The following is a 23,799-nucleotide window of genomic DNA, read 5'->3' on the forward strand; positions in this document are numbered from 1 at the left end:
TATGGTCAGAATATTTTAAGCCAACATTTTGAATAATTATGATATTATGCAATTACGCATCATTGATTAATAATAACACGTACAATGGTTAAACCACTTATTCTGGGCTGTCATTATTATGTTATTAAATGTGATTACTCAAATAAATGAATTAAAAATGTGTTCTCGATGAATCAGGTTGGGTCACAAGACTATCCACAGGACTAACGCCGGAAGACATTCCACAATGGGAGAGCCATTAGGAGCCATGCAGATATGTTTCCAGTTATAAACTGCATGTCCATTAGGGAAAAAAATGTTTATTATTAGAAATTACACGTAGAAGAAGTAAACATGTATATGAAGTAAAAGAGTTTAACTAGGCCTAGGCTGAAATGTGCAGACAGCTAATAGGCTGACAGGCGAATCCAACCATATTCAGAGTGAATATTAGGCTTTACTGGAGAATTCACTGTAAAACATCAACATACAAAAAACTGGATTAAGTATTAAACCAAATGTGGGAATAAATACAAATTAATATACACCATTACTAGCTCAGCACTAAGATACATGAATATTTCTAATGAAATTCCCAAAGATCAGCTAGCAGAAATTTGCATTATTGTGTTTACTTCTACATATAAAGTGAAGATTTCTGCAGTAAACACTCCTATATAATGATGTACATGGCCATTATGATGGAAACGGCTGACTCAAAGTAGCATTATAGATTTCTCAATTTCTTTTGTTATTAATAACTAAACACAATATTGTTTTACGTCTGTGTTTAAGACATTCGAATGTTTGAATGCAGTGCTGACTGGTTCAACAACAAAATGTGACACGACTCTAATCTAAATGCATTTTCTCTAAAGTTATGCTTTCGTGTACACTCTTAAAACAGGTGGTTCTTTAGTAAAGAAAATGCACACTCAAAGAACCCTTTGCATGCTTAAAGGGTTTTTGCATCATTAAATGGGTCTTCAGATTGATGGAAAATGTGCTTTATAGAACCTTTTGAAAAGGATTCTATAAAGCACCTAAAAGACTTCTACTATTGCTACAATGTTAAGTCTGTAACAATAAAATAACCCTTTTTGGTGATAAAACACCAGTGAGGTATCCTTTCCCCATACAAAGAACCCTTTGATCATGCAAAGGGTTCTTTAAGTGCTCATGATTCTTTACAGAAGCCTTTTCTTTACAAAAGAACCCTTGAAGAACCATCTATTTAAGTGCATGCATGACAATATAATTGTAGAAAAAATGCATTTAAATTAGAGCCATATCACATTTTGTTGTTTGTAATTATTGATACTTGTAAAACAAAGATTTCAGTGACAGCGTCTGCATTTGGGACGTTGCAGTGATTTGGGCAGCTCAGCACTTTTCCTGAAAGCTTTTCAGTTCTCTTAATTATTCAGTGTGGCCTACATGTTGCAATATGTATGAGCCATACAATGGGAGGCATTTCATTCCATCACCAAACTGCCTCGAATATTTACTACTCACACGTCTGGCAGTTCTCTGGACCAAGAGCCCAACACGAGCCGTTGTAGCAGCTCGAATCACAGTTTTCACCTGGAGGAGGAAAAACAGTCAGTCCCCACTCCACCATAGCAAATCAAACAAATCAGTCAGCTGGACTAAACAGTGGACTGGTTGATGCAAAACCCATGCACCAAGTGACCAGGGTATTCTAGTAAATCCTTCAGGGCTTTGTGGCGTTACTCACAGAATTTGTTACTGAGCTCGAGGTCGAGCGGACTGCTCTTCATATTTAGGATGTCTGCCCACTGGATGGTCTCCATGTGACATAACGAAGGGTTGTTGGCAAACCTCACCCCACCCTTGAGTATTTCTGAGGAAGAAGAATCCATATCTTAATCCAGCACTGTGATTACTGTGGTCATTTATATCACATCATTGATAAAAACAAACAATAACTTGTTTTGCAGTATCAACACCCACCCATTGCACATGCAGTAACTACTGCTAGGAACCCTTGAACTTTCCATTTAGCTTTAGTGTTCCCTTTAAAAACGGCTGTTGCCTTTGCCAGCCTGGTTGTTTAGGGCACCACAAGGTGACAACACACCTGTCTATATCAAATCAAGGCTCTGAAGATTTAATATTAGCTACTATAGTTGTTTTAGCTACATTACTTTCCTTCATAAATATTAGAGGCTTTCTAGTTTCCCGTTTATAAAGAAGACTTTAATTTTAGCTTATTTTTTTTTCATGAAATCATGATGTTTCCTGTATTTAAGGTTTGCAGTAATTAACAGGATTGTTGGAAATTAGAATTTGTGATGGCCATTCTAGTGATTCACTGATGACATCACTGTAAACTGCTACACGCAAGGTAAAATATATGCTGATCAACTGTTATAGGCTTCGGATTAGGCTTAGAATAGGTTGTTCACCAGCCCTAAATGTCTGTATTTAAGTGAAGTCTGTGATAAAATGTTCATACATTGCTAGCTTGGTGCTAACGTTATAAACCCTGCAGTTACTGCTTTGCTTTACCGCATTTGCAAGGAATAAATTAACACTGGCCATGAAGACTTCACAATTAAGCATAAAGCAACTAAACCATGAGCTGATAATCAGTTAGCCAATCTAGCTAGCTTATGCTTTGCAGGTGTTATGCTATATGTCGCTGCTGCCGGAAGAAAAGCTCGTATCTCCATTTTTCTTGTTTTCCAGTTTTTGACATAATTTAAAAATACCTGTTGGCACTGACATTGTGCATAAATTTCATGATGAATGGACCAAAAGAATCGGCCCAAAACGACTTGGAAAGACGTCTGGTTCCATTGACTTTCATTAAAAGTAAAGTAGGTTTTTTCCTTCTCCTGTAAAGTGACCATTTTGGAGATACGAGGTTTTTGTCTGACAACAGCGATGTGTTATATGTTACTTACCAGCTCTAAATGTCTGTTTTTAAGTGAAGTCTGCAATAAAATGTTCATGTGCACCATTGCTAGCTGGGCGCTAACATTACAAACCCTGCAGATACTGTCTTGAGCATTTAGAAGGAATAAGTTAACATTAGCCATGAAGAACTTGCAATTAAGGATAATGTAACCTTGAGCTGATAGCCATTTACATTTACAGCATTTGGCTGACTTACAATTTGATCATTTTACACAGGTTGGCCAAGGTGGTGTTAGGAGTCTTGCCCAAGGACTCTTATTGGTCCTTAGCTAATCTAGCTAGCCTGTGCATTCTCAAATCTCATTATACCAACATTACACATCACAAATAACGTAAATGTATGTGAACATGCTTGTTGTGCACACACACACATATAAGCTAGAACGGGCCCAGAACTGTACTAGCTGGAGAGGCACTAGCAGAAATGAGCATTATCACAGTAGTGGTAGTCAGTTGAACAAAGGCTACTTAATTAAGTGATTTAAAATGTTTCTAAACGAAACATTCTTATGCAATCACATTTCACTCACTCCCTTTATGATAGACATGCCTCTATTTATTCAGCTCATAGTTTAAGTGTTTCTCAAGCTTAGTTTCATAATGACTCTATGCTCTAAATACCGGACACGCATATTTTCACAGCCCTGGGCGGTTATTTTGACCTTTATTTCCCAAGCTAAAGGCCTAGTTGGTAAAATTCATGAATTATTACTGATGAACATTAAAGAAAGTTATGTAAAAAATGCTTAATATGACTACATTAATATTAATATGATAATTCAATTATTATTAAAAACATACAAAATTATATCTGAAGTAAAAAAAAGCACCATGAAGGTAAAGGTACCTGGTGACATGTATGCATGAAGTGAAGTGTTTTAGTTAGTGTAGATTTCCAAGTTTAGGCTGGGCTAGTCTAATTAAGCAATTACATAATAACAAAATAGCACTAAAATCCAACACAAACTGGATGCATCACGTCATATAGCCTTGCTAGTAAAAGTAGCAAGGAGCAGCATAGCTGGTCTCCAGCCAAGCCAGCATACATTGTGTTTTGGATGCTACTTTGCTGACCAACTAAACCAGCACCAGACCAGCACAAACCACAGAAATGATGCTGGTCTAAGCTGTTTTTCCCGTACAAAGCACTGCACTACTGGTCTACAACTCTACAGGTTACATTAGATGCCAATTAGATGCCTGTGTTTCTCTTTGCCAGCTAGGCTAGCCTTACAACCAGCCAGTCACAGTGTACCAACTACTTCAGACTAGACTACTTCACTGGTCATGGCTTACCGGTCAGGCGGGTGAGGGGCAGTTTTTTCATGCCCATTCTTGTGGACTGATTGTAGTTTGACAGAACAGCTAAGGCAAAGCTGTTGTCAGAGTACAGCGTGTGGCCACGGATGATGCGCAGGTTGGTAAGTGGAATTTCCGGTGCTTGGTTGAGAGCTATCAGGACGTAGCCACCAACCTCCTCGATGGTCTGAAGACACACAAAAAAAGGTCAGCCTTAATTTTATCAGTCATTCAAGTGACTTTTACCATGGGGAACATTAACGTCTGGTATTTGCACAGCAGTTACTTTCATGAGAATGTTTCATTATCATTAAAATCTTTTTTGTCAACTTTCTATGCAATTTCTTATGCAAAAAAAAAATAATAATCACATTATGCCAAACTTTTAAAGGGCCAATATGTGATATTTTTCTTTATTTGATTGTTGCTCCCATATATAAACTTGTGATATATTGCACATGCACACACACACACACACACACACACGTACACACACGCACACACACACACACAGACATGTTCTAAGCCGCTTCTCCTTCTGGGTCACTGGGGGGTGCTGGAGCCTATCCCAGCTGTCATTGGGCGAAAGGCAGGATAGACCCTGGACAGGTCGCCAATCCATCGTAGGGTAGACAGACAGACAGACACATTCACACCGAGGGGCAATTTAGCATGTCCAAACAGCCTGACTGCATGTCTTAGGACTGTGAGAGGAAACCGGAGAACAGACACACACACACACACACACACACACACACACACACATATATATATATATATATATATATATATATATATATATATATATATATATATATATATATATATATATATAAGGCTGTGCTTTTAAGACTGATATATGTAAATGACGCCTGTTCTGATTTGATGCCCCATTTATCCATCTCATTCAAATAGCTGAAACACTCATTATAACTTCAAAATGAATGGGCAGAGTGAACGTCTGTAGGTTAAACTGTCAGAAATACATGTGTTGGTTTTTGTGACATCACAAAAAGTGCATTGAAAATCGATCTTTTCCATATATGCACCATATAGCCCAGACAGTGAATTGTGTGATCTTCTTTCATTAAAGTATTTTTCAGATGAGTTACCGCTGTTCTCCAAATTAGACTGTGTGAGTACCAAAACTTGAATATGCAAAAGACCTCAATTATGTGTCTTTAAACTGTCTGTATAAATCATACTAGATGTTATACCCTATTGCTTGTCTGGCGTGGGTGTGTAGGATGTTTCATGGTTGTGACTGGGAAAAAAGGACTCTTGTTTGTACCTTCAGGAAGGACAGATCGTGTTTGTCCGTGGTGTATGTGATCTCCAGGTTCTCCAGAATTACGGTGCAGTTGCTGTACATCTTCACCATGTTCTGATAGTGATCGTCAACACTGCTCAGAAGAGTCAGTCTGTTATTCCCTCCCTGACATACTGAGGAGAGAGAAAGAGAGACAGAGCGCATTCATTTATTCAATTTCCAGTCAAATTGGTCATTAAGTATAAGGTATTCATTTTTCAGCAGATGTTCCTGAGGAGATTAGATATGATATAATCCACTTGCATAAGGAAAAAGTAGGTCAAAGGAAAATAAGAGAAAAAACAGGAGTTTCCAAAACTGTTCACAGAACGATTAAGAGTTTCTGAGAAAACGGGACTCCTCACAAGCATGCAAGACTTTGGTAGACCACCAAAACTGCCCCCATCAGATAAACAGTGCTTAAAGCTTTCATCTCTGAGAGAGAGGAGAAAATCAAGCTGCTTCAGATCTGAAAACATCCACAGGTGTTTCTGTCCATCCTTCCACTGTGAGAAGACGACTGAGTGCTGTGGGCCTGAGAGGATGTGTAGCTGCTCAAGAAGAACCTCACTGAGAAAAGGAGACGGACACATCAAACAAAGAAGCTGAACAACGGACTGACCACCCCAGAGTCCAGACCTCAACACCACTGAATGTGTTTGGGATTATTAGGATTGTGAGAAGCAGAAAATGCAACCAACTTCTAAGACTGAACTTTGGAGGTGTGGAAAAATATCTTTGAAAATCTTTCTTTTTCTCTTCCATTCTTTCATTCTCTATCTCCTTCTCTCTTTCTCTCACACTCAGCTTCTCACTCGCTTTCCCTCTCTTGCTCTTGCTTGCTCACCCCCACTCTCTCTCTTTCCTCCCTATTTCTCTCTATTTCCCTCCTTCTTTCTCTTCTCTGTTTCCTTCTCTCTGCATCTTCCTTTCCTTTTTTCTTTCTTTCTATCTCGCTCTCTCCTTCTCTAACGTGCTCTCTCTGTTTCCCTCCCTCTCTTGCTCTTGCCCTCACACTCTCTCTTCCTCTCTTGCTCTTGCTCTCTCACCCCCACTCTCTCATTTACTCTTTCTTGGTCTCTCTCTCTCTCTCTCTCTCTCTCTCTCTCTCTCTCTATCTCTCTCTCTCTCTCTTTGATTAGAACCAGAACTGCTCCTCCCTAATATCGAGTGAGTGAAGCTCTGACTGTCAAAAGTGTGAGGAGGGAATGACTTGTCTGTGTACCACTGACCAGATGTGGTGGTCTAATTTTCACACAGCAGTGTGTGTGTTGCTGGTATGTGTGTATCAGACACTGCAGTGTTACTGGAGTTTTTACACATGTCAGTGTCACTGTTGGGTCTAGAGTGGACCACCACCCAAAAATATCCAGACAAGAGCTACTTTGTGGTCAGAAACTAACCACTGATGCAGAGGTAGAGTATGACTAACACAAACTGTGCATCATGTGGGCTAAAACCAATCCAACAGCCAATTCTGGTTTTAAAGATTTAAAGGAATATTTCAGCATATCTAATCTAATCTAATCTCTTTGTGCTTCATTTGTATTATAGAAGTATAATAGACGCCAACTTTGATCATCCATGCCATAATAATCAATCTGCAGACACAGAATTAGTTGTTCAGAGTCTGTGAGAGTGGTTTCATGTGAAATTCACTGTTCTAGAGAAACTAGGGTCAGATTAGTTAACAGTGGAGGTGATGGGAACCAGATGTCTGAAGAGTTTAATGCTTCTGAAAGCTCCCTCATAGAATGTACTCAGATGAAATGGTTATGAATATGTTCCCTGCTACCTGAGACATCCTTTCAGAAGCATTTTGTGAAAAGGTTTTGGTCTGAAACATTTATTTTTAAAATGTAGTTGTGCTATAACTGAGGTTTTGGGGGGGGGCATGCCTGAAACTACTCATTCTTACAATCTAACGCCCTATAAATTCACATCCTCACCTTCCATTCACACGACGAAGTGTTCACAATCCCCGAAAAGAGGAGTCGGTGTTCCAGCTACAGACAAAAGCTGCCCAGAACTCCAGCCCAAGGCCTCATAGTGTTTCCCCCTCACTTAATCAGCCTTCCCTCATACTACCACCACCATGTTGAAGGCTTTGTCTAAACTCACAAAACTCATTTACAGTATAGAGGTACCCGCAGGGTGTTGTAAGGCAAAATATACATATAAAGGCATGAGTAGATTCACTGTTTGTTTTGTATAGCAACATAAAATGGCTACAGTTTATGTTGTAGACATTAAGACCTCTGGTTCCTATCACCACCACTGTAAAGAAATCCAACCCAGTAAGTTTCTAAATGCCTTTTTTTTGCTAACACTGGAAACAAAGTGCACCAACACTGACAGCACTGTCTGCAGGCAGGAAGAAGAAACTGGTTCATGATTCAGTGACTGAGCACGAAAGCCAGCAGACAGAAAGTCAACCAGCCAGACAGAAACAACTACTTTTAATGACTTACTGTATTTTCATTCCTCTTGCTCAGATTTATGCTACTACTGCTAGTATAAGCAACTTCAAACGTTCCATTCCCGAAAGGCATTACGTTTCATCATATACCTGCAGCCAGATGAGTGTCTTGGGGGAGCCTATCAAGAGGGCTTTCGCCAAAAGAGCAGTACAGAATGCACGAAGGAAAGAAATGTATATGTTGGACATGATTCAAACAGTCTTCAGCACAGATCGAAGCTTCCCAACTTTCTGAATGGATGAAAAAGAAAGCTTAACATACCAAATCAATCACAAGTAATGAAAGTCAACAACCGAAAAACATAACAAAGGAGTAAAAGACATGAGGTAGAGGACATACCCAAAAAAAAAAATCAGAACAAAAACAACAATGCCGTTCGAACTCTACCAGCATGGGAAAATTGCATAAGTAGTGCAACTGTGGCCAGTTCATACTGGTTCATACTTAAAATCCAGAACATTTCGCCGTCATCTCATGAAAATAAAGCCTACGTATTTCACGGCTCTCATAACCTCCACAGCGGTGAAGATTCTTTTAGATACCGCCACTCACTGAGGTAGATTCCTGTGGGTGGCAGCAGGTACAGGCTCTGATAACAAAGAAGCTATTAGAAAGAGTGCAATGCAAACACGCTCAGGTCAAAGTTGGCCTTTTTCTTAATCCCGTATTACGTAACCCCATGTTTGAATAAAGATTCATGTTTAAATAAAGCCTCATGTTTGGATTAGAATGGAAATAAACATGATTATAATACGGTGCCTATAGGAGGAAGAGATGTATTTAAGATTTGTAGTTCATGAAGTTCATGCTGTTCATTTTGTTGATACAGTTCTTTTTTTATAATGTTTAGGAATAACGGAATAATCATATATAAAATATATATAAAGGCCAAGCAATAAAATTATTTTATTTTTTATGTTTTAATTTTTTTACTTTTGGAAAATAGACATTTTAGATATTTTGAAATTTCTGCGTAACTCAATCCCTGGCATGTAAACAAAGTTATTCAGAGTGCTTTGATTTGAAACTCAGGTTTCTTTACAGTGGTGGTGATAGGAACCAGATGGCACAATGTCTACAACACAGATATAGCCATTTTATTTACTGTCCAAAACCACCAGTGAAGGTTTTATGTGTAATGTTGGTGATGACAAATCTGAAAAAAGAAGTGTGAATGCATTGAAAATATATATAAAATGTGTTTTTAGGCCAAAACATCACTTCATAAACACTATCATAAAACAATGTCTCCGGCATCAGGCGGCATATTCATGAACACTTCATGTAATAACTTTGAGTGCGTAGCGTTTAGAGGCATTAAACTCTTCAGATGTCTTGTTTCATTCACTAATCTGAGTGACTTATATCTTAACCATTTAATTATGTACACTTTGTAAAACTGTGGTATTCATAATTCATAAATATGCATTATCAGGACATGCTAGCAAATTTAATTTACTGCATTTTAAAATGCCAATTTCAGATCTGTAATGCTACGTCCCTGCTACGTATACACTATGTAGCAGTGCTTATTGCAGAAATCTTTACTTTATAAGTAGCCTGAGTACCACTAAGATAACACCAAGCTCGTTTCCACTTCTATGGGATTTTTAATGTTTTGTTTATTTCCCACTCAAGGTTTAACAGGCTTATTACACACCCAGGCTTATTATTCAGTAGCTACAGTGATTTCAATTTAAACGGGTTGAGGTTTTCTTAGTCTATAGATGTATGTAATAAAGCTTGGGCCTACGGGTGGACACTGGTCATTTAAGGGGTTGATACGGTTTAGGCCAGCTGGACTTCTCGTTGTCACCAAAATACTTGAAATATTGAATAAAATCTAAAAGTACCTTTTTTGTCTACATTACAGTTTTTAAATTTGCATTACTTGGTAAAAATGTTTCTTACTGTAAGGAGAGAAGCAGGAGAATCTAAAATCTAAAATTATAATCATGCAAACTGCAAACGATTCATTAGGAAGATAAACTTGAATTGCTATCAAATATCAAATAATCATGTTCAATCAATTAATCTTGGCAGCCCTAAACTGCAGACTTACACTGATATACAGAACATTACTGTGGATAAATATACCTGAAAAATGACAGACACCAGGAATAACGCTCCTTTAAAGCTTCTTCAAATCATGCCTTTTCTAATCTGAAGGCTGATGTTGGCGTAAACATGCTGAAAGAGGAGAGATTTTTCTGCCTCGATACTGGCTGGTAACGTTCGTTAGGCTGCATTCCTTGACATGTCTGCTCTTGACCACACAACAAGAAGCTGCTTATTACTGAGCCAGTGAGCTTTGCTTTGCTGGAGAGTTCGCAAGATTTAATGGAGAAAGAGTGACATCAAGATGATGATGTGAGGTTCCAAAGTCATCATTTAGTGCAGTCTGTGAGAAATAATTACATGAGTATTCATACAGAATCTAAAACCCTGCACCCTAGATGAGCAGGTTGGCTGGGTCTGCCTGCTCTATTGTTGCACTCAAATGTTCATTGGTGATGAGGCAAGACTGGCCTTTTGCACTTGCTTCCTTCTTAGAAGTTCCTAAATTGTCATAATAATATATTTCAAAGGCGTTATATGTATATGAGTACCTAACCGTAATGGTAATACATATGTATTACACATATGTAAGTATCTATATGCAATAATAATGGGTGCTGTATGCATAGCGCTGTTGTTGGAAGAAAAACTCTTATCTCCAAAAATGACAACTTTACAGGAGCAGGAAAAAACCTCCTTTACTTGTAATGTAAGTCAATGGAACCAGACTTTTTTCCAAGTAATTTTGGTCCTTTTCTCTTGGTCCATTTGTCATGAAATTTGCACAGAATGTAAAGGGCAACTGGCATTTCTAAATTATATTAAAAACTGAGAAAAATGGAGATAAAAGGTTTTCCAATATGAAATATATAAGTACAAATATGTTACAGTAATAAATCCCATTATAGTATATTAGATATGTATATATAGATATAGATGTACCGTCCATATTATATATGTAACTATGTAATATATATATATATATATATATATATATATATATATATATATATATATATATATATATATATATATATATATATGCCTGTATATATTACACACACACACACACACCCACATTTTATATAAATGGTTTTGCTCTTACAGTTTAAATAATAAAACATCTAAAACTACTTTAAAAGATCAGAAGCACTTTGTTGGTCCTGAAGCTTGACCATGTTCTTCTCTTGTTTTTCTGTAAGGCCACAGCTTTATGTACAATAACAAGTACACACTATCTGCCACGACTGTCTGCCTTTGCAATCTTTCTTACATGCAATGGTAATCCAAACAAACACGCTCTGGTGCCTCAGGGTGCCAGTGCTGGCTGAGAGCTAAAGGGAATCCAGCTGCTTTCTTTAATTTCCACATAATTCAACTTTAATTACCTCTGATTATATTCCTGCCTGTGGTGCTAATACTTGGTCATTAGGCTCTTAAAACCAAAACAAAAGTGTACACCTACACTCACCATCAGCTTTATTAGATATGACTTCTTTGCGCTTTGCCTCATTGACCACTTTACTATCAATAATTTCTTCATACTTCCACTCACTTTCTAAGTTCCACCTACCTTACAGATCCTCTGCAGCCCGAATGTTGCTGTGCAATTTGTCTGCCACCCTCTACCCCCTTAATCACTGGTCATTTTCTGACCACAGGACAGCTGCTGTCCATATATTACTTGGGAGGTGGGTCATTCTCAACACAGTGACACCAACATGGTAGCATGGTGGTTCTGGTACGAGTGTATCAGACATGGTGGTGTTGCTGGGGTTTTGCTGCCACTGATGGACAGCTAGAGAACACCTCAAACTGTGCATCAGCAGACGGGCTACAGTCTTAAACTGTACGCCAGTAAGGTGGAGGGGTTTCTAATAAAGTGGCCAATAAGTGTATAAACCAACAGTCCACAGAATAAACCTAATATCTGGGCCCTGTTTAAATACTGTAGCTCCTCGCAGTACAAGAGGAGGAGAAAACAGTGAGAAGCGGATTACTGAAAAGGAACGTATTCACCATTAGCTACATGCTCAAAAACGATGGTTCTTTAGCAAAGAAAATGCTTCTATACAGAACCCTTGGAGAACCCACCTTTCTTTAAAGTGTAGCTTAGCCTCAGTGAGCTACACAGCTAGCCCTGTAAAGTTGAATAAACACTTTGTCTGGCTGCTTTGGTTTAGAACATGTCTTTGTGTTGTTGCTAACTGGGTAGCCTTTAACTTGCTAACTAGCAGGCAAGCAGAGTAATGAAGTTGTATCTGCAGTCAAGTCTAGTAAATGGTGTAGTGACCTAAAAGGAGTTGGAACAGGCCAGAAGCTGCCCTCACTGTACTTGTGCAAACCAGTTACAGCAATCCTTGTAACTGTATGTATTATTGTTGTATATGCTCCAGGCTGTAGGTGCGTAGGAAACGTGTACGTGTACCAGGTATTAGAGAGAATGGGTGACATCAGTAAGGCTGTTAGTCATCACATCTGGCAAAAACTGGTCAGATCACACCAGTATTAACTAGTTCTTCATACTACTGTCCTGCCATTATTATCATTGTTTTGTTTTAACTTGTTTTATCCCAGTATTAGTCAGTTTTCATTGTAATTGGTGGTGTAACAGCTGATGAATGTTCAGACGAGCGCAGAGCAGGCTATAGTAAGAAGTTTTAACGCAGGGAAAATCCGAAATCAAAGTACAAGCAGTCGAGGGTCAGTACGCACGAGATCAAAAAAGAATAAGGCTAAAGTCGTAAACAGAAACAGGCGGAATATCATAATATCAGTATAAAGTCAATACACAAAAACAAGGCTTGTTAATGCACAGGGATTGCAACAATACTTCGAAAAGATACTGCACTAGAAGACAACATATAGAGTCCTTGAAACAGGTGTAATCAATCAATACTAAGGTGAGCGCGAACGTTGATAGGTGGATGGGTGAGGGTCCTGATCATGTGACCTCCCAGAGAATTCAGAGAATTGGTCTCTGCTACAGAAGGTGTGACAGATGGTTAAGGTACAGATCACTCCATCATGGACGACCAAACATAGCTATTTAAGTATGGTTCTAATTGTCATGACTATTATGCATGTGTGTATATATATATATATATATATATATATATATATATACACGTGTGTGTGTGTACTTGAAAGGCCCTATATGTTATAAAAAATATGTCCCATATGCATTATATATTTATGTAAGGTCCAATGTGTAAATTCTACATGTATTATTTATCAGGAAGTGCCAATATTTAGTGTTTAATGTGCAAGCTAAGCTCAAAGTCAATAAAAGAAATGCCTCTATCTTTTCAGTTAAAATAAACACATACAAAGACCTTACAAATTCAGGATGATTTGTTGGTACTATAGGTTAGGGCAAAAGAGAGTTTGATGGCTTAAAGTCAAAGCTTTCAGAGATCATAAGTGGGGTTCCACAAGGCTCCACCCTAGGTCCAAGAATATTTCCCATATGTTTATATTCACTATTCGGAGCATATTGAATTAAAAGTTATGGTTTGGTAATATTCAGCATTTAAAAATATTTCATTACCAATTAGCTCAACAGCTCTATTCACCATTCATTTGTGTTTGAAAGGGGAAATGTATTAAATTGCAATGAAATTTTGCTGCTGTCAACACTTGCGTTCAGTCAGTCCCCTTCCCCTCTGAGAGGGCATCTAACAAACTTCAGCTAATAAGGAAAAGGAAATGACCCTTAAGCTGGTGTGAGAGCTTCCCACAAGGAGAAATGGCGAGGCCAAGTTTTAAAACGAGTGGCGTGTAGTGTGTGAACTGGATGGGAACTCTAGCTGTAACTTCTTCTAAGACTTTAATTATATCAAAAGCGGCAATCCCTCAAGTGCTTGTAAAAGATATTGTAGATAATAAACAGAGACTTTCCCATGCAAACAAAACATAGGTCCTACAGCCTGTAAATGAACAACGCTCATTAGCTTGACTGCAGACGTTAATGCTCAGGGCACTTCCCATAGAGGTTATGAGGGATTTTTCTGACTTCCACAGAAGCAATTAGTTCATATTTAGCCGAGGGGCATGTAGCTGAGATTAGAGTGATATGAGGAGGAGGCTCTGTCAAGGAGGTGAAGTTCAAGGTAAGAAAACCCCTTTGTGTGCCATGCTGTGCTACTTTCACTATGTTTTACAGCTCCAGCTTGAGCCATAAGTTCAACTCCCACACAGGGGACTAGATAAATTCCTAAACAGCTCTTTATTGGTTGTTATCTGGGAGAGGCGATAAAGAGCCATTCATTTCCTGTGTTGGTCACAGGCCATATGGATGGTTTCTGAAGCTAAGGCAACATCTTTTTGACAGACACATGGTTTTCATCATGGCTTGCCACCTCTGAATACAATAATAATAATAATAATAATAATAATAATAACTTTGCAACTGTTTAACTACAACGAAAAAAGGAGTGGTTGTTTGATGAGTGTGGTACAGGGAATAATGTTAGAAGTGAAGGTTAATGCTAATCAAACAAGTCTAATAATAATGTCTTGTGTGGCTTATGAAGGTAAACAGAAAAGAATCTTTGTCTACCGCTGGAGCTGATAATGTGTTTTTGCCATATGTAGCCTTGAAAATCTGAACATGGCCAGAGTTGCCTTAACCATACATGCCGTCATAAAAGCCTGGCCTACTGGCTAACTTCCTTCAGGTGCCATAGCAACCCTTCTGGTCCGAGGCCAAGTTGACGCAGGTAAGGAGTGGCCGGCAGGAACAGGCAGAAGTTGGCCTAGTGCAATACAGTTAGGGCAATCCTTGTGACTGTATGCATTACTGTTTTACGCTCTAGTGCACAGAAACATTTTTGAACAGTGTTACAGGTATTGGTGAGAATGGGTGACATCAGAAAGGATGTTAGTCATCAGATCTGGCAGAAACTGGTCAGATGTTTTGTCATTAACTAGCTTTAATTCACAGTATTATCCTGCCATCATTACTTTTTCCTTGCTAACTCCCACTATTAGACAGTTTCCAAAACCATTGATGGTTGTAGATGATCAAACATAGCTACTGAAGTATGGAACATATTGTTTTTAGGGATCATATGTACTACATTATACATATGGAAGATCCTACATCATATTTATAGAAGCATGAATATGTGACATACAAGAATTTTCTAAGCCTAGCCCAACCCTTAACCTCAGTAAAAGAAATGTTTTTCCCTTTGTAGTAAAAAAAAATGAAACATGTAGCTATTATAAAACACGCGCTACAAAGTCAGGATCATTTGTTGGTCCTGTAGGTCAGGACAAAAGAGAGTTTGACAGGTTAAAGTCAAAGCTTTCAAAGATCACAAGTGGGGTTCCACAGGGCTCTACTCTAGGTCCAAGGAATGCTTCCTATATGTTTGCTTTGCATTGTCTCTAGTCAGTGACTGTAACCTGCAATTTTATGCTGGCAACACAGTTTCATATGCTTGTGTCTTGTTGGCAAGTCAAGCCTTAATGGACTCGTAAAAAGCTTTAGTACTCTACAAAAGCTCTTGAGGGACCACAAACTGGTAATGAATAAGAAAAGCGCATTGTATGCAGTTCACCAATGAATGCTGTGCTGAAGTGTGTATTTTCACTCTGAATGGAGCACAAAAGTGGCCAAGTTTCAGAATGATCAGAATCAGAAGCCTTTACTGATCCCAGAGGGAAATTTCAGTTGTTACAGTTGCAACCATTTATGTAAAAAAATAAACACTTTAATAATTTAAAACAAAGATAAAGAGAAATGTGTAATATGTACACAAGATTTAAGATCTGTGTGTAAACATCTCAGGTTAGATGACAGTTTGTGATTCAAAACACATGCAGATAAGACCTGAATTAATCTCGGATTTCTCTATGTGATTCATCTTGAACGCCTCTTTTTCAGCCATTATTCCTAAATTATATTCATATAAATAAACACTGATGGGTCATATCACAGCTAATTACTTTTATTATGCATTACTGCTTCCAAATGCATCACTGAGATTTGCATCAAGCTGTGGGTTGGCCATTCCTGCTTACAATATGTGGTCAGATTAGTCAACTACACTGTGTACACAAAGATTTAAAGAGATCTTTCTAGAACAGGGCGTGAACTGATTGTTTCTTAAGACTACAGCTGTTGTCACAGTCAGGTGTGGACACGAGCAGTCAAAATGCACCTCAATAAATTGAATCAATAAGGCGCAAAACTTAATACTGTGTAATTTAATTATACTGATTTATTATGACCATTAACAGGATTTATTTACCACTTACCAGAAGTAGCACTATACCACAGGAAGTGAAATGTATTGGATGGAATTTTATCCACAACCCAAACCAAATCATGGTATACCATTTTTTTTCTCATAGTGTCATTGCTCACAATGACATTAGCCAGCAGCATCTATTAATCCAATTACAGGAAAGCATATCCATGCTTATAAGGAAGAAGCAATGCTAAACAGTTTTCCAATTACAATCTTGTGTCCTTTAGTCTTCAATCATTCTTTCATTATTATGGGAATCCGTGCGATATTACAGTCCAGACTATATACTCATGTCACACAGGATGCTTCTCATTCAAACGTGCAAATACGAACCCTGAACATACAAATATGTATAAATTATGAGTATCAAAAGGTTAAAAGGCACCTGAAGATGGCAATTCAAGTGCTTTGATTTTGGAATTATAATTTTATAATTTTTTATAATTTTAATAATTACAATCATTCTTGTGGTGTCTTGGAATCAATAGGTTGTGGCATTGGGCTGATATCAATTAAAATTGACTTAGTAGTTTTTAAAGGATGAATATTGGTGTAGTCAAGCGTATTTAAAATTATAAATAAAATACTTTTCTTTCAGGCCACTTAGTCTAACACCTAGTCATCTTAAATCATTGCACCTGTCTGGTTCAAACAACCTGTTTTACCTGATGTACGAGACCCGGAGCCGTTTTGTCAGATGTCTGAAATCTGGCGTCATTCTAATGTACACTGAAATGCACAGTCATGCTATCTGCCTCCGCCGGACGTGTTCAACCAGTGCAGCACAACAGCCAAGCTTCTATTACAATCTCTATGTTAGATGCAATAAATATGGTCATCTACATATAGTCCAACATTTTATGTGTTCATGTGTGGGATTCTAGTGTCTTTCTATGGTTCATATGAAATGAATCAAGAAACAAAAGATGCTTTTTAAACCAGTAATAAATGAGCTTTTACACTGACTTTGGGCCATGACTATAGCAACTCAGTTAACTGTCTCTAGGCACAGGACTATTCTGAATTGTATCAATCATTGTATCAAATTGAATTGAATGGTGGGGAAATCTCTGATGAGGCATCATGACGCATTGAATAATTTCTGAAAAAATATTAATTGAATCAGTTTTATATTCTTAGTATAAAATAAGCATAAAATAAGGTATATAAAGTATAAAATAAAATATTATTCAATATTCTCAACCACATAAAACTTCACCCTAATGCTGAGCCCCATATATATGCTATGCTCTCCAGTCTGTTTTTCACTTGACCATAAAGACAAGAAAAAAACAAAGCAGATGTTTTTACAAGGCATTTCTGATATCCTTGATATGCTCCTCGCTGAATCCAGAGCAAAGCTGGCTACCTCTCCTTCCCAGACCCACGGTTTTGAAGGCAGGCCCAAATCTCTGAGGTCCACTATTGGTTTTAGTGGGGGAAAATAAAGCACTTCCTCAATTCTTCCTGTGTATTGAACACACACTTCCTTCTCCTGCCAGATCGAAATTGTTACAGATTCAGGGAGCGGAGGAGGAGGAGGCCTATCCGTTACATACAATCTAAACAAAGATAATACCACAACGCAATAAAGAGATCCACATCTGGGGGGAGATGCACGCAGTGCATTTGATGTCTTTGAACCGGCTACTATGAATTCCAAATGAGAAGAATCTCTCTGGTGAGCAGGAACTGGACCAAAATGCAGCCGGGATTAAGTCTGGGGGAGTGCCAAATGAAGTGGGGGGTTTGAATGGGGGCCGAAGGATGCACCTCCCTACTCTTCTTCATCCTCACAGTGAAAAAAACTGGCCCTTCTGACTTTTCAGGAAGTTCCCTATATGGGGTCAGTCAAAGCGCTGCGCTACAAACCCAGATGCTAGTGGCCTCCAGGGAGGATGGTGGGGGCTTTGAGACAGCTCAAGGCCCAATCTGTGGAGGAAGGCACGCTTGTGAGCCAACCCAGATGCTGAGGGGCTACAGAAAAGCACTGTGTTTCATTTCATTTGAGGAATGTTAAATGCATTAATGGCCTGGACTACCTGAAAAACAATACGGCACAGACTCCATGCGAGCCATAAAACAGCTTTTTGCCTGGATATATGAACGCTAGTCTGAAGGTCTTAAAGGGAACGTCCACTTATTTTTCAAACGTTCTGCTTAATTCAGTGGTTGAGATGTAAAGAAAGTCATTCAGAGAGGTTTGCTGTGAAGTGCCTTATTGGAGGGAAATGGACTGACTCAGATTTCTTTACAGTGGTGGTGATAGGAACCAGGGGCCTCAAAATCTACAACACAAATTTTATTTGCTATCCAAAACATCATCACTTCTTCTAAATATGAGTTTAACCCCCAGAATTTGGCCCACTGGCAGGGCAGTTTTATTACACACTTCCATAACCTAAAAAAAGTTCCATTAGTTTGCATTGCAGTCTCTGTAGTTACTGAATAATACTTTTTGTGAAAATTAGCGCATTGAAATACATCCTTCTACTCAGTGTAGAGCAGTGTAGCATTGCCCATTCACATTGCTGTTGTAAGAAATGTTTCAGCCCAGACTGCTTTTTGAATGAAGCACAATACAGAGCACCCAATCAGAACGCAGCTTATTCACAAAGTCTTAAAGGCACAGTAACAAAAGAACAGCCTGGTAAACTCTAGGGGAAAAAACGAGGTTGGAAAAGGTCACGGAAATGTATTGTGACTACTTTTGGCACAGCAAACCACACAAACCTCACACACGGACCTCAGGGGAAAAAAAATAAAATGCAAGAAAAATGTAGGAAATAAGCCATTTCCCAGATGGGTGTGGTTTGTTTTGATATTTCCAAACAAAAAGCATGGAATTTTGCGCATGGAATTTTAGAAAAAGCAAAAGTTCCCAAAACTGTGCTCCAGCATTAAGCAGGACAAAACTTCATAAGAACAGCTTTGATCAGATATTCTCAAGTCTGATTCTCCTTAAATGACCCATATCCTACATTTTTCTTGTATATTTTCCCCCTAAAGTCCACTTATAACATCTGTGTTCCAAAAACAGTCTATTTTCACATCACCATTTTCCAACCTATCTATATATCTTAGAATAATACAGGTGGTTTTTGTTGCTGACCCTTTAAAATTTATGTAAATGAACTCTGTTCTGATTGGCTAAACTGTACTGTACTCTCCATTGAAAAACACAGTCTGAGTTTTAAACTCTCTATAAATCCACTGTGAGTGGGTGGGGCGAAACTGCTCTAGGCTGAATAGGTGGACATACAGACATGCGATGGTTAGTGTGACATCACAAAAACAGTGACTTCAAAACAGGCTGTTATTGCAGTTTAGTTTCCATATATGGACTGTGGAGGGAAACTTTAACATTTGCAACATGAAAAAAAATTGAGTATATTTAAATAGATTTAAATTCAGTATCCCATTATATGGGCCCTTTAATGCCTGTACGGTCCAGTACACAGAAATGTGTCAAAATTGGCATCTATGGTGGTGGACAGGACAGTACAGATGTACAGATGTGTCAGATGTTACGATGGAAATTACTGGAGTCTCCCTTTTAATGGTGCCTATAGGTTTTCAGAATCACATACTGTCATGCAGAGACAAAACAACACAGTGTTACCCTTAAAAAAGATTTAAGATACTGACCTTAATCCTCAACATAACTGAGTCCCTCTCAAAAGGCATACATCATATTAATGAGAAATGGGTGGAAAAACAGCCTAAATCATCTCTGGGTGTATCATCTCTTGCTTTCATCAATGTACAGACACAAATAAGGACCAAAAGCAAGGGAAATGTTTATCCTTCTTGGAAAGGTTCCCCTAACAAGCCAGTGTAAATCTCCAGTTACACTTTACTAAAGTTTAGCTGTGTTTATCCTGAGGCCCAGTGTTGGAATGCTGGCGAAAAAGTCCCTTTAGTGCACAGAGTCAAACATGAGCATGCTAACCATTGACTGAGTTCAAAAGAAACGGTAAAGTCCCCTTTCTACATTGCAAATGTGATTATGTTGCAGTGAAATCATGTCTGTAGGAGTTAGCTCAACGCTAGGTCCAATAAAAGAAAGCCTGGGATGCTATTCGAGCAGGAGATCATCAATCTTACAATGTCTGGTGTGAACAAAACCCGACATTCACTGCATTTGGATCAATTACCCCTTTGAATTGCTAATGTGATCACTTGTGTCTGCACAGCTATAGACCTCATTCATTGTAGTGAGAGAAAAACGGGCTGCTAGTGTCAGAACCATGGCAGTGAATGACCTCTTTCTGTGGCCTTAACATGAGACATGATATGGCTGTGTTGGCTTTATCTTTAAATAAGGGCCTTTTTGAAATTCAACCCAAAACAGAAAGACCAGCCTTGTAACATGGTTTATATGGAAAAGACTGAAGTTCTGTTTCAAATCATTGTCAAGCTAAACATTTGGCTAGCTAATGAGCTAATGACAGTGTGCACCATTGCTTTCGGACCATGTTTTTGCAAATAAGCCATCCATTTCCAATCTCCAAAAGGAAGCCAGGCCAGGACTCCAAACGACACACGAAACCCCACAATATAGTGTCTACAGTAGAGCAATCATCGCCTCAAACCCATCACAACCACTTAATGCCAGATGACTGGACAGATTATACAGTTTTCAAGCTATCATGGCACCTAGTGAAGCTGAAAACACATGAAAGGTTATTTTAGAAAGATGTAAGGTCAGTTGAGTGAAGAAAAGTGGTGTCTGTGAAACAACTGTAAGACAAACATTGCAAATTTCATCAGAAGTAAACCTGCTGCTGTCTGATATACCGTCGACGTCCAACGAACAACATGTATCTCCATTATTTTGCCATTTTTACTTTTCTGTGACATTTAAGCTCAGCAGCCGTCCTTTACATGGTGCGAAAATTTCATGATGATTAGACCAAAAGAAATGTTCTAAAATTGCTTAGAGTAAAATCTCTTTCCATTAGCTTACATTGAAGGTAAAGAACGTTTTTGCCCTCTCCTGTAAAGTTACTCTTTTGGAGATACTTGTTTTTCTTTGGACAGCAATGATATACTGGTTCTGTCAAAAGGGTGTGCTAAAGGTGACTCCTGGCTTCTGGAGCATCTATCAAATCATGAGTCTGTGTTATATTTGAATAGTGTGTTTATGTATTCTTAACGTCAGAAACATGCTCATCATCATTAGCATTCTAACATGACTCTTGCTCGAATTGTCACAAAAGTCAATTCTGACTCTAAGGCTTAATCCCATTTCACCCCTTGCTCCCTACCACTTAGCCCTTATCCCTCCATTTTGCACATCCAGGCCTAGAGGTAAGGTGTCCCGATTTTTGTTGAGATAGAGGGGTAGGTTGAGATAGAGGGGTAGGGCTACATGGCCCTCCAAATGGAGGTTTTTCAGAGGCACAACTCCAAACAGTGTTATAAGAAAAAAAGAAAAACGGTAAAAAAAAAGGTAAGATGACTGCGAGAGCGACCAAAAAAGTATTTTGTCTGTTAAAAAATTACAGCACCCATTATATTATCTTAGTTTAGTGTCATTTCAATGTATTATGGCCCTTTTCTATATAACAATAACTAGCAAGTAACAAAATTTCCCATTCCACCTTAAATAGCGTTTTACATTCCAGTGCCTCAGGCATCAGAACTGCTGCACCATTTTGGTCAAACTGGAATATTCAAACAAGAAGCTGGCGAATAGCTGACTTTAGCTTCATATCATCAAACAATTATGGGTGGGCAATAATAAATAACTGTCATATCCCCCTCTTTGAAGGCGTATGATGCTCTAAATGTAACTAAAGCCCAGCAGTGAGGAGCTGAACTTTACCCTCCTCTGCTGTCACTGCAGACGGACAGGGTTGCCTACAGAGCAGCGCTAGTAGTCAGTTAAAGAAGTAATGCTCTTTTTTATTTGAGGGTCCCATTTCGCAGAGGAAGATTTCAACCACTACCTATTGTAGCTCAGTTCCAAAGGGGCAAGGGGACACTCAAAAACAAGGGGTAGGAGTAAAAATAAGAAATGGGACTGGGCCAAAGTGTAGTTCTATGTTGCCCAATGCCAAAATGATCCAAGGGATGTGCATGGATATTTAGTTACTCAGTTAATGGTCCAGTGTCTGAGATGTAGGGGGATCTATTAACAGAAAGGGAATATAGCATACAGAACCATGTTTTCATTAGTGTATAATTACACCTAACTACAAGTTTTCATTAGCTTAGATTGAGCCCTTCGACATAGAGAGAGAGTCCTCTTCCATGTTGCGGCACCACATTTCTACAGTAGCCCCGAACAGACAAACCAATTTTTACGTTAAAGCGGCAGCTTGAATTTGGTGGCGCTGTAGCTCCGTATGGAAGAAGAATCAGTGGTTTCTGCCAGCACTGGCTAATTGTTTCGTGTTGTTTGAGAACCCAAATTTTGACACATGGAAGACCCAACGTCTTACTTAGCATGAGGAAAAGCAAAGGAGAGTGAATCCTCTGCATCAAAAAATCCAAAATGAAATCAGAACCAGTCATGGCAGAAAACCTGACCTGACTGTAGGTTCTACTAAATGCTTGGAAAGGGAGGGGTGAGGGATGAGGGACGAATAGCTCTACTATTCATTACACTGTATTCAAAATAAGTACAGATCAGTCTTATGTTGTATTTTCTAGGAGCCTAGTTACATTTTACCAAATAAAACTCGCCCCTTACACATTTTTGATACACATTGTTTCCACTACCATAGAATCTGCCGGGACACTACAAAACAACAGGAATGCTATATTGTGCAGTCTATGCTAGGCTAGGCTAGGCTAGGCTAGTGATAATCATGGCAAATGATCACACACCCCAACCTCCACTGTCAACAACCAATCCTGCCCACTCATATAGTTTATATAGACATGCTAAAGTACATGTCTGCCCATCTGAGTCATATTAGCATGCACAATGATTCACATATAGGCAGAATATAATGCCAACATAGTGTTAGCCTATTACAATAAAGATTTGAAAGTATTATAAAGTTATAAATATAAAGTTTATAGAATATTGACTCATTTAGGACATTGTAGTCAACAGCAGGGGACTGTTGTAGTATCAAGTATTTCTAACTTTAGACTATCGTATGGTCTGTAATTATCTTCAGTGAAAAAAGTTCTGAACACCCATCTACATCACTATTTTTGCTCATAATATTTTGTTCTTCAAAGAAATAGTACCCCACACCAATCCCTACCTCCCCCCCAGCCCTCAACAGCTCCTCACACGCTCACATTCTGCCCCTCTCATCATTCACAGAGGAAATAGAGGAGGCTGTCTAAGGAGAAAGTGAGCGAGTGGGCAGCGGAGGCCAAGCGAAGGTTCTTTTCTTCCTCACCACAAGCTCCTTAGAGTGACTGTGGAGAGAGAGAGAGAGAGAGAGAGAGAGAGACTCCACCACAGTGCTGGATAACCCACACATTTCACACATCATTCCAGCTG

General features: G+C 38.7%; 1 protein-coding gene across 2 annotated transcripts in view; it reads right to left on the reverse strand.

Annotated features, from left to right (window-relative positions):
* egfra (epidermal growth factor receptor a (erythroblastic leukemia viral (v-erb-b) oncogene homolog, avian)) overlaps positions 1–23,799 on the reverse strand; it is a 92,308-nt gene that overhangs the window by 37,029 nt on the left and 31,480 nt on the right. For both annotated transcript variants that reach the window (XM_017702499.2, XM_037531114.1), the window contains exons 2-5: positions 5,513–5,664; positions 4,219–4,408; positions 1,718–1,843; positions 1,495–1,563 (exon numbers count right to left, since the gene is read on the reverse strand). In XM_017702499.2, coding sequence (XP_017557988.1) covers positions 1,495–1,563; positions 1,718–1,843; positions 4,219–4,408; positions 5,513–5,664 — 537 coding nt within the window. The remainder of the gene's footprint in view (positions 1–1,494; positions 1,564–1,717; positions 1,844–4,218; positions 4,409–5,512; positions 5,665–23,799) is intronic.

Source organism: Pygocentrus nattereri, chromosome 19, assembly GCF_015220715.1.
Source record: "Pygocentrus nattereri isolate fPygNat1 chromosome 19, fPygNat1.pri, whole genome shotgun sequence".
Taxonomy (NCBI): domain Eukaryota; kingdom Metazoa; phylum Chordata; class Actinopteri; order Characiformes; family Serrasalmidae; genus Pygocentrus; species Pygocentrus nattereri.